The following is an 18,855-nucleotide window of genomic DNA, read 5'->3' on the forward strand; positions in this document are numbered from 1 at the left end:
GCATGTTAAATAAAATAATGCATTTTGTGACTTCAATAATAAATATGGCAGTGCCATGTTGGCATTTTTTTCCCATAACTTCAGTTGATTTATTTTTGGAAAACCTTGTTACATTGTTTAATGCATCCAGCGGGGCATCACAACAAAATGAGGCATAATAATGTGTTAATTCCACGACTGTATATATCGGTATCGGTTGATATCGGAATCGGTAATTAAGAGTTGGACAATATCGGCAAAAAAAGCCATTATCGGACATCTCTAGTTTAAACCAGTGTGGGTGGCACTGGGAGCGGGTGGGTAAAGAGTCTTGCCCAAGGACACAATGGAAGTGACGAGGATGGCGGAAGCTGGGATCAAACCTGGAACCCTCAAGTTGCTGGCACGGCAACCGAGCGATACCGCCCCAATTATTACACTATCTCGCTTGGTCAATAAAACAAAAAAAGAAATGTGGATGTTTTGAGCAGATAACTAAGCATGTACTGACTTGCATTGGATTGGCATAAACATCTTTAATCTATCAAATGTATCAAAGTGCCCCCTTGCATCATTTTTTTCCCTATATGTGGTCATCAGTAGAAATAGTTTACAAGGACGCTAATACCAAAACAATTATGCAAACATGTACACCAGTTAAATAGAGGTTCGAGCAAATGCCTTAAACATTATACTTTGTATATTAAAAAATATTCATGGATGATGTCAAGTATCAGTATCAGTTTTAAAATACAGAACATGTTGACAACTCAACATTCAATAAACAGCCCCCCCTTAAATACACTCAAAGTTTATTAGAAAGATTTAAACATTACAAGAGTGCTCCTTTCTTCATATAATTTAGTACAACACAGGCTTAAAAATATGAAGAGGTGAATGAGTCTGTACTAAACTTGAAGTAGTTATAGTCGACTGGTGTTTGTGATGATCGCCGTTGTTTCTGGCTATTAACACAGCCTTTACTGACAGTGAAGAAATAAAACAATGAAAAACATTACATGACAAAAGAAACTGCTTGAACTGTGCACCGCTTTAAACAAGGCATTCCTGTGCATAAGTAGCATTATTGTTACATTTGTCCTGATTCAACAGTCATGTGGCAAAGTCTAGCTGCAAAATGGAGTGCAAAACACCTGAGGTTTTCATGGTGACATACAAATTCACCCCTGTGGAGGACAACTCAATATTTTGCTTTCCTAAGGTGAGAGTGGAAATCTTTTCAGTACTGGCAACATTAAGGTTAACCAATCCCTCAAACGAAGGGGACAACAGAAGAACAACAAATCCTTTTATTTCTTTGCTTGCTTGGTGACCATATTGCGAGGGGGAGTGACGGGACGGCTGCCATTGGGCTTCTTCTTCTCGGCTGGTTTCAAAATCTACAAGTTCACAAAGTTATACAATTAATTTCATAATCATTTAGCACTGTCTGCAAAATAGTTGTTTAATTTATCCTTTTTTATTAGCAGCAAGTAAGGAGAGATGTTGGTGAAGACAGCTTGGTCTGTATCTTTGTTCACAAACTTCACAAAGTGAAGTAGGGCAAAATGCAGTACGCTGTCAGTACTCAGATGTTGCACTCAAAACATCCAAAATGGGTAATGTGCAGTGACAGACAATAGTCGCCATTTTGGCTACATAGCAGAAAAAGAGGAACCAACTAGAGTGGTTGCAATTCCCTTTTTAAAAGGAGGAAATACAAATAGAAAGGTCAATATTGGAATCGTAACGTCTAGGGAGTGAGCAATGACAGTATTGGATTTGGGCCAGCACTACACTGTCACACACGTAGGAACTAAGTACTTATTAAAGTGTACTGAAGGAAGTATTCCATTTGAGGCACAGTTATGTGCAATGTTTGTAAACAAACGGTATAGAAAAACTTGGGCAAAATTTAGGCTTAACTTTTTGTCAAACACCAAATCATATGAAAAGTAGGGCATAAAAAATCCAAGGTACCACTGGGCTTCCATCAGTGCACTTCAATATACAGTAGGGGTGTAACGGTATACACAAATTTCGGTTTGGTACGTACCTCGGTTTAGAGGTCACGGTTCGGTTCATTTTCGGTATAGTTAGAAAACAACAAAATATAATTTTTTTGGTTATTTATTTACCAAATTTGTAAACAATGGCTTTATCCTTTTAACATTGGGAACACTATAATAATTCTGCCCACGTTAATCAACATTAAACTGCCTCAAGTTGTTGCTCAGATTAAATAAAATGACAAAACTTTTCTTCTACATATTAAAAGTGCAACCTGAAACAGTTTCAAGTCAACTCATCATGCTTAATTTATTACAGCATTTGGGGAGCCTGTAGTTGATTTTTATTATGTAAATGTTATATTTTTATCAACATGTGATAGCAGGGACCCTGCCATTCAAAACTAGGCTGCTCCATTACTAATGATTAATGCAACTATAGCTGAAAAAATAGTACATTAGCAATAGGAGAGACTATTCATTCCTGAACACCATGGAGTTCATGTAGGCTTTATGATGCAGTTACATTATTATATCAACTATCAGAGACAGAAACTTTTCATTTAACATACTGTCCTTTTTTGCTGCTTCAACACAGCTCAATCAACACAGAAAAAGGTAAAGTGAAATAACAGACAGACAGGGCTTTGCTGTCCGTAACACACACACAACGCAAAATGAGCTAACGTTACGCTAAAAGCGAATTAGCCTTCACCTCAAGCCAGGAGTGCGAGTGAGCTGAAGCTACCGTTTATCTTTCTAGAACGTCAACAGGCTCATAGTGATGTTACTCGTAGTTGACTGGGAGGTGTTTATTATCATTTGGGGAGAGTCCGCTGCCTGATGGTTACCTGCTAAACACCTACCTGCTCATCATGACGCTGGAGCAATGACTACATGCGCTCTGAATACGCACTGCTGATTGGCTGTTACCGCTCTGAATACGCACTGCTGATTGGCTGTTACCGCTGAGTGTGTAACCAGTGAGATGGTTGTGTGGGTGGGACAATGCTGCGTGCTGCAGAGTACTGACAGAGACAGGCAGAACGAAGCGGAGCAGCTCGTTAAGACTTTAGCTTAGGAGGCTACATAATATGTTCGTGTGGAAACTCGTTCGGTACACCTCCGAACCGAACCGAAACGGTTCAGTACAAATACACGTACCGTTACACCCCTAGTACTGAAGGAAGTATTCCATTTGAGGCACAGTTATGTGCAATGTTTTTTTAAACAGACGGTATAGAAAAACCTGGGCAAAATTTGGGCTTAACTTTTTGTCAAACACCAAATCATATGAAAAGTAGGGCATAAAAAATCCAAGGTACCGCTGGGCTTCCATCAGTGCACTTCCATATACAGTCTACACTGTACTCGTAATGGTTTAGTGCTGTTATCGATCGATAATCGATTACTTGCCCACTTCTTATTTACTTTACCCATTTCCAAAATAAGAACACACAGGATCAAACAAAGGTTTATGAGAAAAATGCTACCAAAAAATCTTCTTTTAAGTTTGGTAGTCCTTCCCGCCTTCATTACGTAGCCAATGGTAAGTGTTGAGGTTAGTGTACAGTACTGTGCACTCACAAGTTTGTGTCTTTTGACTTCCTGGTAGTGACAGTGCACTGCATTTTGCAGTATTTCCTACTTAGGTGTGAACAAATACACTCAAAAGACTTCACTTCTGCTGCAACTGAATCCATATTTTCTAAAAAAAATAATAAGGTGCCTCACCTGAAAAGAGCACATGAGGGTTTCATCCACACTCATCATGGCACCGGCGTTGTCAAACTCCCCACAATAATTGGGCGCAGAGAAAAGAGTCACCAGCTGCCTTTTTGCAAAAAACTCATAGCCGTCCTCAACAACCTGTGTAAGAGAACATATCAAATTAGGGCTGGTAGATTATGGCAAAAATATAAAATAACAAATATTTTGATTGATATTGTAATGCTGATTAATTATATTATTATTCATTAATTATTTTTTTTATTTTTTTTATTTAAACAGTTAAAAAGACAAATTAATAACGAATAAACCACAACAAGTAAAATAGCAATAACACATTTAAATAACAATAGCAATATTAAAAAAGCAATAAAATTAGTATTTTTTCTGTTTTTTACCTTTTACACTTATTTTGACGAGTAAAGAAAGGACTTAAGGCTTAAAAAAAAAGAAAGAAAAAAAAGAAAAAACTGTGGCCGCAAATCCCAAGTTGCAGCTATTCTCCTGTTGGTACGTTAATGTTACATCAATGATGTCGTTCACAACAACATAAGCAGATGAGATGTGTTGTGGGTTTATGGATTCTTCTTGCTAGCTTTAGCTTTGTAGTTTAGCCGCTGTTTCAAGTGAATGTCTCAACATTGTTTAAGTTCAGGACGTGTTTCGGGGCTGAATGAGCGTTCCTGGATGTATTATTTTCCCCAAACAAATTTTACTTCTCCTCACAACGACAGCAATTTAGTCACATCTATGTCAATTTCCCTGATATTGTTTTGTGTTTATCAGTGGATTTGTCTGACTGGCCAAATCTGTGACGGAAATCATATGCCTTACTTTTTTAGTTGAGTCCAGTGATCATGAATTATTGCTGTGTCAAATAAAAAGTAGTACCGCATTTTTCGGACTATAAGTCGCAGTGAGGTGGCGACTTGTCTAGGGTGTACCCCGCCTTCCGCCCGATTGTAGCTGAGATAGGCTCCAGCACCCCCCGCGACCCCAAAGGGAATAAGCGGTAGAAAATGGATGGATGGATGGAGTTTGGCCGGGGGTGCGACTTATACTCAGGAGCGACTTATGTGTGAAATTATTAACACAATAGCGTAAAATATCTAATATTATTTAGCTCATTCACGTAAGAGACTAGACGTATAAGATTTCATGGGATTTAGCGATTAGGAGAGACAGATTGTTTGGTAAACGTATAGCATGTTCTATATGTTATAATTATTTGAATGACTCTTACCATAATATGTTACGTTAACATACCAGGCACGTTCTCAGTTGGTTATTTATGCCTCATATAACGTACACTTATTCAGCCTGTTGTTCACTATTCTTTATTTATTTTAAATTGCCTTTCAAATGTCTATTCTTGGTGTTGGGCTTTATCAAATAACTTTCTCCAAAAAATGCGATTTATACTCCAGTGCGACTTATATATGTTTTTTTCCTTCTTTATTGTGCATTTTCGGCCGGTGCGACTTATACTCCGAAAAATACGGTAGTAACCCTGAGAGGTGGGAATCTTTGGGGACCTCATGATTGGATTAAAAATCTGTTACTGATGGATCTTTAATTTATGTATTATTCAGTTTTACATTTCTTTTAATTTCACTAAATAAGCGTTTATCACTTGAAACTTAAAAAAAACTATTTATTTTTATTAAGAAACAGTAAAATTAATTCCCACATTTATGAAATGAATGAAAATGTGTGCAAAACTGGAACATACCGTATTTTCCGCACTATAAGGCGCACCTAAAAACCACAATTTTTCTCAAAAGCTGACAGTGCGCCTTATAACCCGGTGCGCTTTATTACGATTCATTTTCATAAAGTTTCGGTCTCGCAACTTCGGTAAACAGCCGCCATCTTTTTTCCCGGTAGAACAGGAAGCGCTTCTTCTTCTACGCAAGCAACCGCCAAGGAAAGCACCCGCCCCCATAGAACAGGAAGCGCTTCACCCGCCCCCGGAAGAAGAAGAAAAAACGCGCGGATATCACCGTACGTTTCATTTCCTGTTTACATCTGTAAAGACCACAAAATGGCTCCTACTAAGCGATCCGGTTCATAAAAAGACGCAATCTCTCCATCCGCACACGGATTACTACCGTATTTCACAGCTGATATTCCTGTGAACCGCACTGTGGAACGGGAGCACGTACGGTGAATATTCGCACCACAGGGAATGAGAAGTCATCCTTCACTGTGGTTCTAGCTTGCCATGCTAACTTCCACCCATGATGATATTCAAAAGGAAGACCTTGCCAAAAGAGACCTTTCCAGCCGGCGTCATCATAAAAGCTAACTCGAAGGGATGGATGGATGAAGAAAAGATGAGCGAGTGGTTAAGGGAAGTTTACGCGAAGAGGCCGGGTGGCTTTTTTCACACAGCTCCGAAGGCGAACACACCTTCACTAAGACGGGCAGATAGCGCCGGTCGACATACGCCAACATCTGCCAGTGGATCGTAAATGCCTGGGCAGATAGTTTCGGTCACAACTGTGGTCCGAGCTTTCCGGAAGGCAGGATTCACAGAACTGCTGCACAACAACAGCGACACTGAATCCGATGACTTCGACGAGGCGGAGCCGGCCATTTTTGGATCCCACGCTTGCGCAACTTTTCAATTCGGACACCGAAGACGAAGAATTCGAAGGATTTACGAATGAAGAATAACTTCAGAAGGTGAGCGCTATGTTTATTTTGTGTGTTGTGACATTAACGTTCGAGCAACATTATGTTGCTATTTATTGCTCTACACCATTTTGAATTTTACTATGTTTGTGATTGCACATTTGCGTACATTTTGGGACAGAGTTGTTAGAACGCTGGTTTTCAATATATTATTAAAGTTTGACTGAACTATCTGACTGTTTTTTTGACATTCACTTTAGCGCAGCGTTTTTTTGACATTCACTTTAGCGCAGCGTAGGCGCGGCTTATAGTCCGGGGCGGCTTATTGGTGGACAAAATTATGAAATATGTAATTCATAGAAGGTGCGGCTAATAATCCGGTGCGCCTTATAGTGCGGAAAATACGGTAAGTGCCCAATAGTAAAGGAGCTGGTCGGATGTCTCAGTGAGGCGGCTCGCTGCAGTCAGCCAAATTGTAGAACTGTCTGCAATACTTTATTTACAATAAATACGTAGATTATCGATGTTTACTAATTGACTTTATAATTGTCCATGTCTGAATTGCATGCATCCAAAAATCAACCACCTCGAGTAACCATGGTGAGATCCCAAACTTCTAGTGGACGTTGTCTTTTTTTAACTCATACGCTCACTCATCTGTTTCACCGTTACAAGCTCCGGAATTTGCATGCATGTTGCGCAGCCCATTGATTATTTGTTTAGATTATATTTTCATGATCGTGAGAAGCCACAATTGAAATTTAAATCAAAACTCGATTAATTGTCCAGCCCTATATCAAATGAGATATGACCTTTGAATATACAAAATACTGAAAGCATTTAGCGAGCAGAGCAGGCTCTGGTGTTTAAAGAACTAAAAGTTTGTTATATCTGCAATGTTGAAGCAGATGAAGGGTGACTGTTACAAAGGGAATGTCAGCACAGGGCAAATCCCATCTGTATTTTCCTAATATAGGTGACTCTCATTACCTGATGGGCACGGCAGATCAGATCCAGATCATGCTTGTGCAAAAACTTGGCAACCACCTCTGAGCCAAAAGTAAACGAGACACCTCGGTCATTCTCGCCCCAACCCAAAACATCTTTGTCAGGATCAGACCAGAGCAAATCACAGAGCAGCCCCTGGTCTGGTACGTCAGTGGGTCGCATGATGCGTCTGATTTGCTCCATGGACTGAAGGTCAGGTGAAAGTCCTGTGCAAAATAGCAAACAAGTACAAATAAACACTCTGATGTTGACGGTGCAGACATTTGGTTGACGCAAAGCAAATGAACATGGTTTACGTCATCAGCGTGACTACTTAGTTTATTTGTTCTGAAAACAAATTGCAGGAAATTGTTAGCATTAACAAGGTGTCCATTCTTGTCAGCCCTTTAAGGCGATTAAACATCTTTCTGATTAACACTTTCAACAGAGCAAGAACAAAATTAAATTTTCATTATTTCTTGTCACAGCAGTGAAGTCAACAAAAGTAGCATTACAGTGGAATCTGTTAAGTCGACAGAACATTTGTAACCCAAGTTTTATTTCCATAAAAAAATCAGAAATATTTATGTAGTGCAATTTCCTCGTTTACTCTGTATAAATAACAGCAACACAATTATCGTTTAGTTACACAGCGTCAGTGACAGTCTGTTCAGTGCAATGTAAGCTTCAAAATAAAAGCATGGTATTATTAAAGGGGAACATTATCACCAGACCTATGTAAGCGTCAATATATACCTTGATGTTGCAGAAAAAAGACCATATTTTTTTAACCGATTTCCGAACTCTAAATGGGTGAATTTTGGCGAATTAAACGCCTTTCTATTATTTGCTCTCGGAGCGATGACGTCACATCGGGAAGCAATCCGCCATTTTCTCAAACACATTACAAACACTGAGTCAAATCAGCTCTGTTATTTTCCGTTTTTTCGACTGTTTTCCGTACCTTGGAGACATCATGCCTCGTTGGTGTGTTGTCGGAGGGTGTAACAACACGAACAGGGACGGATTCAAGTTGCACCAGTGGCCCAAAGATGCGAAAGTGGCAAGAAATTAGACGTTTGTTCCGCACACTTTACCGACGAAAGCTATGCTACGACAGAGATGGCAAGAATGTGTGGATATCCTGCGACACTCAAAGCAGATGCATTTCCAACGATAAAGTCAAAGAAATCTGCCACCGGACCCCCATTGAATCTGCCGGAGTGTGTGAGCAATTCAGGGACAAAGGACCTCGGTAGCACGGCAAGCAATGGCGGCAGTTTGTTTGTTCCCGCAGACGAGCGAGCTAAACCCCCTGGATGTCTTGGCTCACACCGTCCCTTATGCCACCGAAGATGATCAAGAGAAGAATATCGACCCTAGCTTCCCTGGCCTGCTGACATCAACTCCAAAACTGGACAAATCAGCTTTCAGAAAAAGAGTGCGGATGAGGGTATGTCTACAGAATATATTAATTGATGAAAATTGGGCTGTCTGCACTCTCAAAGTGCATGTTGTTGCCAAATGTATTTCATATGCTGTAAACCTAGTTCATAATTGTTAGTTTCCTTTAATGCCAAACAAACACCTACCAAATTTGGTTAGAAGGCGATCGCCGAATTCGTCCTCGCTTTCTCCCGTGTCGCTTTCGTCGGTTTCGCTTGCATACGGTTCAAACCGATATGGCTCAATAGCTTCAGTTTCTTCTTCAATTTCGTTTTCGCTACCTGCCTCCACACTACAACCATCCGTTTCAATACATGCGTAATCTGTTGAATCGCTTAAGCCGCTGAAATCCGAGTCTGAATCCGAGCTAATGTCGCTATAGCTTTCTGTTCTATGCGCCATGTTTGTTTGTGTTGGCATCACTATGTGACGTCACAGGAAAATGGACGGGTGTATATAACGATGGTTAAAATCAGGCATTTTGAAGCTTTTTTTTAGGGATATTGCGTGATGGGTAAAATTTTGAAAAAAACTTCGAAAAATAAAATAAGCCACTGGGAACTGATTTTTAATGGTTTTAACCCTTCTGAAATTGTGATAATGTTCCCCTTTAACCTGGATTATTCTACAACAGCAACTAACTAAATACATCGAATATATTTTTTTGTTTTGTTTTTGTTAACCACAGTAAGAAAGGTTTGTGCATGTACAAAATATTTATCATTGCCATTGTAGTCATGACTTAAACAAAATTACTGCAGCAGCTCTGTTAAATATCTATCCCAGCTGCACTCGGGCAGAAGGCCAGGTACAAGTCGCCATTTGAAAAAATTAACACATACGGAGGAAAACCATGTCAACAAACTGTAGTAGGTTCAAAAATTCTTCATCATCAACAATTTCTGGATGTCTTTGGCCTATGTCAAAGGTAAACGTGCACACAATAGCTCATTTAGATTAGGCCAACAACCGCTTTGGGCGACCAGAGTCAGCCGGTCCGATTGAAGTCACCATAAGCAGGTTTCACTGTACTTTGCTTCTCTAGAGTTTCGCCAGATGCTTACATTCCGAAAACTACTCACATTTTCAGAACAGACCCCTTGCATGTTATTGCTTGTGACATTTGTACTTGTTTGAAATGTCACCAACAATTATTTTTATTTAAAAGAACTCCACTTCATCATCTGCAACACGCTCTAGTTCATCAGGTTTGTACTTTAAATATTTACTTTAGGCTCTGACAGCAACATACCTCCGTGACAGCAAAATATCTTTTCATCCACAATCGCCGCAATTGGGAGGCAGTTAAAACAGTCAGTAAAAGTCTTCCAGAGTTTGATGTTGTACCTTCTTTTACCTGCAACATTAAAATGAAAACAATTCCAATAAATCATTCACTTAAAGCAGTAACACAAGTAGGTCATTCTACTGAGACTGACAAAACAATTAACAGCGGTACCTCAGTTTTCATTTTTTCAGTATCTTTTCATTTTAATCCAAAACCAAATCGTACAAAGTTTGGGCGTACGAAAACCGAGGCACCACTGTAAATTTGTTAACTTACTTACACTCATCATAAAAACCATATATTCTGTTGATTGATGCACACTCGTGGTTTCCCCTCAACAGGAAGAAGTTCTCTGGGTATTTAATTTTGTAGGCAAGCAAAAGACAGATGGTTTCAAGAGATTGCTTGCCCCTGTCCACGTAGTCTCCCAAAAACAAGTAGTTGCTCTCTGGAGGGAAGCCCCCATATTCAAACAGTCTCAGCAGATCGTAATATTGCCCATGGATGTCACCTGAAAAAGACAAATAATGAGAGCTCATTCTTCTGGGGTTATATTCATCTATTTTGAGAGGAAAAGAAAGAAGGGATGCTTATTCAATGTGTGTACACCAACACATTGTATTAGGGATGCAACGGTTTAAAAATCTCACAGTACAATATTATCATGGAATTAAGGCCATGTTGAGGCTAAAATGTTCTAATCATACAACAAATGTGTATCTTTAAAGGGCAAAATATTGGGCAGCAACATCCACTGTTTCCAGCAAATATTAAAAAACAACAACTTACAGTTGCGTCTCTTTAAAGGGACAATGTAAACATCCAGTGTAGCAAGCGTAAAACAAAAACGTTCACTTTAATGTCTTTCAACTTTTACTTTCTGAGAAGCAGTGTCTTTTACCTATTCGGAGTTTATCAGTGAATTCTCAGAGTTCTTTGCTGATCTAGTGACGCACGCCGACAATATAATCATAAAGGGGCACTTTAGTATCCATATGAATACCCCATCGGACCCTCCGTGGGAGGCGCTCCAGACTATAATTGATAGCTGTGGTCTTACACAAATAATAAATGAACCCACGCATCGCAACGGTAATACGATAGATCTAGTGCTTGTCAGGGGCGTCACCACCTCCAAAGTTATGATACTCCCGTATACTAATGTAATGTCCGATCATTACCTTATAAAATTCGAAGTTCTGACTCATTGTCAACAAGCTAATAATAATAATAATAATAACTGCTATAACAGCCGCAACATTAATGCTGCCACAACGATGACTCTTGCTGGCCTACTGCCTTCGGTAATGGCACCATTCCCAAATTATGTCGGCTCTATTGATAACCTCACTAACAACTTTAACCATTGATAGTATAGCACCACTTAAGCTAAAAAGGGCCCCTAAAAGGCGTACCCCATGGTTTGCAGAAGAAACTAGAGCTCATAAATGATCATGTAGAAAGCTGGAACGCAAATGGCGCGCGACTAAACTTGGAAGTTTTCCATCAAGCATGGAGTGATAGTTTAATAACTTATAAACGCATGCTTACCTTAGCTAAAGCGAAATATTACTCAAATCTCATCCGCCTCAACAAAAACGATCCTAAATTTTTGTTTAATACAGTAGCATCACCCCACATCTGCGGTCCTCTCCAAGGTTTCTCATAGTCATTCACATTGACATCCCACTGGGTTGTGAGTTTTTCCTTGCCCTTTTGTGGGCTCTGAACCGGGGATGTCGTCATGGCTTGTGCAGCCCTTTGAGACACTTGTGATTTAGGGCTATACAAATAAACATTGATTGATTTATGTTGAGATTGAATAATTTTGGTCCGAGTATTGATCCCTGAGGTACGCCACAAGATATTTTTAGCTCTGTTCGCCTATCTTCACGTATTGCTTCCTGTTGGTTAAGTAGCTTCTTACTCAGTTCAATACCAATTGAACAATTTTGGGAAATGTACTTGCTTTTACAAACCTTGTTTCCATATGAGTTGGGAAATTGTGTTAGATGTAAATATAAACGGAATACAATGATTTGCAAATCATTTTCAACCCATATTCAGTTGAATATGCTACAAAGACAACATATTTCATTAACTTTAGAATTTGATGCCAGCAACACATGACAAAGTAGTTGGGAAAGGTGGCAATAAATACTGATAAAGTTGAGGAATGCTCATCAAACACTTATTTGGAACATCCCACAGGTGAACAGGCAAATTGGGAACAGGTGGGTGCCATGATTGGGTATAAAAGTAGATTCCATGAAATGCTCAGTCATTCACAAACAAGGATGGGGCCAGGGTCACCACTTTGTCAACAAATGCGTGAGCAAAATTGTTGAACAGTTTAAGAAAAACCTTTCTCAACCAGCTATTGCAAGGAATTTAGGGATTTCACCATCTACGGTCCGTAATATCATCAAAGGGTTCAGAGAATCTGGAGAAATCACTGCACGTAAGCAGCTAAGCCCGTGACCTTCGATCCCTCAGGCTGTACTGCATCAACAAGCGACATCAGTGTGTAAAGGATATCACCACATGGGCTCAAGAACACTTCAGAAACCCACTGTCAGTAACTACAGTTGGTCGCTACATCTGTAAGTGCAACTTAAAACTCTCCTATACAAGGCGAAAACCGTTTATCAACAACACCCAGAAACGCCGTCGGCTTGGCTGGGCCTGAGCTCATTTAAGATGGACTGATACAAAGTGGAAAAGTGTTCTGTGGTCTGACGAGTCCACATTTCAAATTGTTTTTGGAAACTGGACGTCGTGTCCTCCGGACCAAAGAGGAAAAGAACCATCCGGATTGTTATAGGCGCAAAGTTGAAAAGCCAGCATCTGTGATGGTATGGGGGTGTATTAGTGCCCAACACATGGGTAACTTACACATCTGTGAAGGCGCCATTAATGCTGAACGGTACATACAGGTTTTGGAGCAACATATGTTGCCATCCAAGCAACGTTACCATGGACGCCCCTGCTTATTTCAGCAAGACAATGCTAAGCCACGTGTTACATCAACGTGGCTTCATAGTGAAAGAGTGCGGGTACTAGACTGGCCTGCCTGTAGTCCAGACCTGTCTCCCATTGAAAATGTGTGGCGCATTATGAAGCCTAAAATACCACAACGGAGACCCCCGGACTGTTGAACAACAAGCAAGAATGGGAAAGAATTCCACCTGAGAAAATTATGTGCGTCCCAAAGTCACCAACCTTGGCGTCACTATAGACAGCGATTTTAAACTTGACAAACAAGTCAATGGCGTTTTAAAATCGTGTTTTTATCATCTTCGTCTTTTAGCAAAGGTAAAACCGTTTTTATCTTTTAACCTTTTTGAACAAGTCGTGCATGCTTTTATTTCAAGTCGCCTGGACTACTGCAATGCACTTTATGCTGGCATTAACCAAAAAGCTCTCTCTCGTTGCAGTTAGTCCAGAACGCGGCAGCACGACTTTTAACAGGGGCCAGGAGACGCCAGCATATAACCCCAATCCTTGAGAGTTTGCACTGGCTCCCTGTTCATTTTAGAATTGATTTTAAAACCTTGCTGTTTGTTTTTAAAGCTTTACATGGACTGGCACCTCAGTATATCTCGGACCTCATCCAAACTTACAATCCTGCGCGCGCTCTGAGGTCCGAGGGCCAGCTCCAGCTCATGGTGCCCAAGACGAGACTTAAAACCAGGGGAGACAGGGCCTTCTCTGTGGTCGGCCCTAAGCTCTGGAACACTCTGCCCCTCCATGTTCGAACTGCTCCCACAGTGGAGTGTTTTAAGTCTCGTCTTAAGACCCACTTTTATTCTTTGGCTTTTAACACTACGTGAGTTGTGTGGTCCTCTGTTGTCCTCTGTGTTTTAAAATGTTGATTTCTATTTACTGTTTTAATTGGTTTTACCCTTTAAAATTGTTTTTAATCATATTTATTTTATATTGTTTTTAATTGTGTTTAATATTGTTGTGCAGCACTTTGGAAACATTTTGTTGTTTAAATGTGCTATATAAATAAAGTGGAAGTGAGAAGCTTAAAAAATGTGTCTCCTCAGTTCCCAAACGTTTACTGAGTGTTGTTAAAAGGAAAGGCCATGCAACACAGTGGTGAACATGCCCTTTCACAACTACTTTGGCACGTGTTGCAGCCATAAAATTCTAAGTTAATTATTATTTGCAAAAAAAAGAAAAGTTTATGAGTTTGAACATCAAATATCTTGTCTTTGTAGTGCATTCAATTGAATATGGGTTGAAAATGATTTGCAAATCATTGTATTCCGTTTATATTTACATCTAACACAATTTCCCAACTCATATGGAAACGGGGTTTGTAAATTTAATTATTACTTAAATGATTTTTGACCTGTTGTGGTATGACTGCTGTTGTATTGTCTTGTTGTAATTATTATTGTGACTTTGTTAGTGCCGCCCTCTTTGTCAGGTCGCTCTTGAGAAAGAAGATTTTAATCTCAATGATTCTTTACCTGGTTAAATAAAAAGGAAATTGATTAAAGGGGGAAATCTTACCGCATATTTTGAGGGGGGCTTCCAGCTCCAGAAGAATGGGCTGACTCAGGAATATCTCCCTGGATTTCAGACACAAACCACGAATCTCATTCTCCTGCAACTGGACATTCTTCCCAGGTTTAGCTCCTCTTACTGGAACACACACACAAAAAAAATTAATAAGTGTCCTTGTGGGCATAAGAACAACTAAAAAGTGAAATATGGAGGCTGTTATTATACAGATGTTACGGCTCTTTCAACTCTTCACAAACACACGCTAACGCTAGCCAACGCAAGCTAACATCGCCTCGCAAGTCGTCTACATTCGGACACAAATCGAGCATTTGACTTACCTTCTAAGAGACGTTGGATTATGCTGTCTATATTGAGTTTGTCCACGTCGGCCATTGTGCTGTTCCTGTACAAAAAAAATACGATTATTCGAATCTGGGTCTCGGCGTTCAGCTAGCCCGCTAGCAGTTAGCACCCCGACGTTAGTTACGTCACTTTTTTTTTGGTTGCGGGAAAAATATGTTGGTAGGAGCCGGTTAATACGTAGCCACGCTGGTAGATATTTCACACCTAGCGTTAGCTTCGACTCGGAAAGGGTGAGTAAATAAACAATAGTTACTCGCACACGCTAGACGACGGTAACAGAGCGTCCTTCTCTCCTTTTCTCTGCCGCACCTTGGCCCAAACTCCTGATGGGCCGTTCGCGAACAATCCAGCTCTTTAAGTGACTAACAGTAGCCGGGTATTTGATGTACACGACTCTTCCCCCCCCATCTTCGTTTTTCTGCTAAAGCCGCACCGGGTTGGCCATTAGTCATTTTAGACTCGTTTTGCTAAGAAAAGCAAAAACCACCAAAGTCGAAGAAATAGTTGAATAATATACGGAGATGCGTCAAAAGAATCGCCCCCTTGTAAAAGAGCCGAAGTTCCCATCACTTTTCAAGTCTGGCAGCGGTTTTCACTGCTGCCCCCTGTCTCACATCAACTTATATATATCAATATGATATTAATCAGTGACGTGCGGTGAGGTTGATGGCTGGTGAGGCACTGACTTCATCACAGTCAGATTTACAAACATATGAACCCTAAAGAGTATCTTATTCACCATTTGATTGGCAGCAGTTAACGGGTTATGTTTAAAAGCTCATACCAGCATTCTTCCCTGCTTGGCACTCAGCATCAAGGCTTGGAATTGGGGGTTATTAAATCACCAAAAATTATTCCCGTGCGCGGCGCCGCTGCTGCCCACTGCTCCCCTCACCTCCCAGGGGGTGATCAATGGGATGGGTCAAATGCAGACGACACATTTCATTACACCTAGTGTGTGTGTGACAATCATTGGTACTTTAACTTAACTTTAACTTTACACATACAAACTGTAGCACACAAAAAAGCACATTTAATTAAAAAAAACGTTATTATGGTCTTACCTTTACTTATAAAATAAGTCCATGAGCCGCTGTTGTGCTGGATTAATGAACCCCCTGACGAGAGTGTTATATCAACTAAAGTCCTCACTTCAACTTTCCACGTGCAAGATTGAATCTATTTAAAAAAGTGTAACCGAGGGTTTATAAATGTCGCCTATACTGTATGAAACTACAAAATAACAAACACGGAGGCTCCAGTTTACACGAGGACCACTTTATTTACCTTCTTTCAAAAACTTCCGCTCCACTCCAACGTGTCATCACTTCCGCTCTTAGCGCCTTCAAAATAAGAGTTCAAGGCATATACTGTATAACAGCGCATAACAGGAACTTAACATCACAAAGTGGAAAGCCCATAAAAATAGGTTACAAAAGTTATTTAATAAGAAGCCAAAAAGTGCAAAAACAATAATGTTCGTGTTGGAGGAGTTGTGAATTGCAGGTGTACCTAATGTTGTGGCCCTGCAGTCATTCACAACTCCTCCAACACGAACATTATTGTTTTTGCACTTTTTGGCTTCTTATGAAATAACTTTTTTAAATAGATTCAATCTTGCACGTGGAAAGTTTAAGTGTGGGCTTTAGTTGATATAACACTCCCGTCAGGGGTTGACATGCATTCTACGGCGGGGGTGCAGGAGGCGAGCCTCAGCCAGTGCGTCTTTTGCAGCCGTTTTATGATCGCTCAGCACAAGAAATATGTTACACATATTGAGGTCAGCGATTTTAAATCAAAATAATCTAAAACGGGTGAAGTTAAATGGAAAATAACTTTATAGTATAATCACTGGATACATATAACAATTTAATACAATTTTTTTCTTTTTACATTTTTTTTCTTTCCATGATGGCAGGTGAGGCCCCGCCTCACCTGCCTCTAGTGACTGCACGTCACTGATATTAATACATATGCATTAGAGATGTCCGATAATATCGGCCTGCCGCTATTAACGGCCGATAAATGCTTTAAAAATGTAATATCGGAAATTATCTGTATCGTTTTTTTTAATTATCGGTATCGTTTATTTTTATTTGATTTTTTTTATTAAATCAACATAGAAAACACAAGATACACTTACAATTAGTGCACCAACCCAAAAAACCTCCCTCCCCCATTTACACTCATTCACACAAAAGAGTTGTTTCTTTCTGTTATTAATATTCTGGTTCCTACATTATATATCAATATATATCAATACAGTCTGCAAGGGATACAGTTCGTAAGCACACATGATTGTGCGTGCTGCTGGTCCACTAATAGTACTAACCTTTAACAGTTAATTTTACTAATTTTCATTAATTACTAGTTTCTATGTAACTGTTTTCATATTGTTTTACTTTCTTTTTCATTCAAGAAAATGTTTTTAATTTATTTATTTTATTTTATTAATTTTTAAAAAAAGAACCTTATCTTCACCATACCCGGTTGTCCAAATTAGGCATAATAATGTGTTAATTCCACGACTGTATTTATCAGTATCGGTTAATATCGGTATCGGTAATTAAAGAGTTGGACAATATCGGAATATCGGATATCGGCAAAAAGCCATTATCGGACATCCCTAATATGCATATATTAATAAATATACAAATACAAATGTGATATACAAATAAATAAATCATTTGTATAAATAAACGCATATTTGTAAATATATTTTTGAGATTTGAAAATATATACAAATAAAATGTATAAACATAAAAATGTGACAAACAAATAAATTAAGAATTTATTTGTAAATATATTTTTGAGATTTGAATATAAATATGCTTGATTTTGTATTTGTATTTGTATTGAATTTGCATATGTGGATCGCTTTTTTTTTGCTTTTGTGTCGATGAGACATTCCTCCCACAAACCAGATGCACAAATAAATGTGACCTACACACTCCCCTGAATAACCAGCAGAGGGCACTGCAGCCAGAGCGGTCTGGGTCACAGACATGGTCAGACACTGGCGAGCCAATCAGAGGCACACTAGGGAAGGTCATATTACGTCATGGCTTTTGGGGTGATTTGACACACATTGTATCTACATCGGGACAAGGTCATTAATGTCATGTCTGTTGATCATGTTTTTGTTTGGCCATGTGCTGTTTGTTTTTTGGACTCTTTTTAGTTCCTGGTTGTGCACTCTTGCTTGTTTTGTTTCCATGACTACTCATTAGTTTCACCTGTCTCACGTTTTGCACTCGCGCACCTGTCACTAATCATGTCGGTATTATTTAAACTTGCAGTTGCCAGGCAATCTGTCTGGCGACATTACCTCCTTGACACCCATGCTATCTGATATCCTTACCACGCATGCCATTGTCATGCTGCCATAGTTTTCATGCTGCTTGTTTCTTGCCACGTGAGTTTTGTGCATTCTTGTCACAGTAAGTGTTATTTGTTTCATGTTCATAGTTTTTGCCCAACCCCAGTTTTGTTTTCTTAACCAAGTTTGTACTTCCGCCTTGTGCGCGCCTTTTTTTTTTTTTGTTAGTGTAAAAAAATAAATATGTCTTTACCTTGTCCATATATATCTTAGCTAACTAGACAATCAGATGGACAGTGGCTATACAGTATTATACAAGTCTAAATTTAGTCTAGCTTTCCAACCCAATTTTGTGTAGCCCACCTTCGTGAAATGTGTGGGACAAAATATGTGATAAACAGGAAAAGGCCCTGCCACACTTACCTGACACGGATATATAGATATCTAATATATTCATTGTTTATGTAGGATATACGCATGTATATATAACCTAATCATATTGTTTCTTGAACGTAAAAATAGCTGACCGTTTTTCCCCCTTCTCTGGGATTATATTCCCAGTTTTGATCTCGGACGTCTGG

At 39.5% G+C, this 18,855-nt stretch overlaps 1 protein-coding gene across 3 annotated transcripts; it reads right to left on the reverse strand.

Moving 5' to 3' along the window:
• Positions 1-774: 774 nt before the first annotated feature.
• On the reverse strand, positions 775-15,349 carry LOC133623059 (serine/threonine-protein phosphatase PP1-gamma catalytic subunit A). 3 transcript variants are annotated; one of them, XM_061985990.2, is made up of 8 exons: positions 15,209-15,349; positions 14,931-14,995; positions 14,599-14,730; positions 10,355-10,585; positions 10,039-10,143; positions 7,344-7,567; positions 3,723-3,857; positions 775-1,379 (listed from the first exon to the last, which is right to left on the reverse strand). In XM_061985990.2, the coding sequence occupies exons 2-8, from the start codon at positions 14,983-14,985 to the stop codon at positions 1,290-1,292; spliced, it is 972 nt and encodes a 323-aa protein (XP_061841974.1). In that variant the 5' UTR covers positions 14,986-14,995; positions 15,209-15,349; the 3' UTR covers positions 775-1,289. The 3 variants fall into 3 exon arrangements, with proteins under 3 accessions (XP_061841974.1, XP_061841973.1, XP_061841975.1); XM_061985989.1 differs by having other exon boundaries at positions 15,215-15,346; XM_061985991.1 differs by lacking the exon at positions 15,209-15,349 and having other exon boundaries at positions 14,931-15,202.
• Between the last annotated feature and the right edge of the window lie 3,506 nt (positions 15,350-18,855).

The sequence above is a fragment of the Nerophis lumbriciformis genome, linkage group LG12, assembly GCF_033978685.3.
Source record: "Nerophis lumbriciformis linkage group LG12, RoL_Nlum_v2.1, whole genome shotgun sequence".
In the NCBI taxonomy this organism is placed as follows: Eukaryota; Metazoa; Chordata; class Actinopteri; order Syngnathiformes; family Syngnathidae; genus Nerophis; species Nerophis lumbriciformis.

Coding starts and splice junctions, on each gene's coding strand:
- LOC133623059 (XM_061985990.2), bottom strand. CDS start 14,985: ATGGCCGACGTGGACAAACTCAATATAGACAGCATAATCCAACGTCTC. Junction 14,731..14,930: donor AATCCAACGTCTCTTAGAAG/GTAAGTCAAATG, acceptor TGTGTGTTCCAG/TAAGAGGAGCTAAACCTGGG. Junction 10,144..10,354: donor ATATGGTTTTTATGATGAGT/GTAAGTAAGTTA, acceptor TTAATGTTGCAG/GTAAAAGAAGGTACAACATC.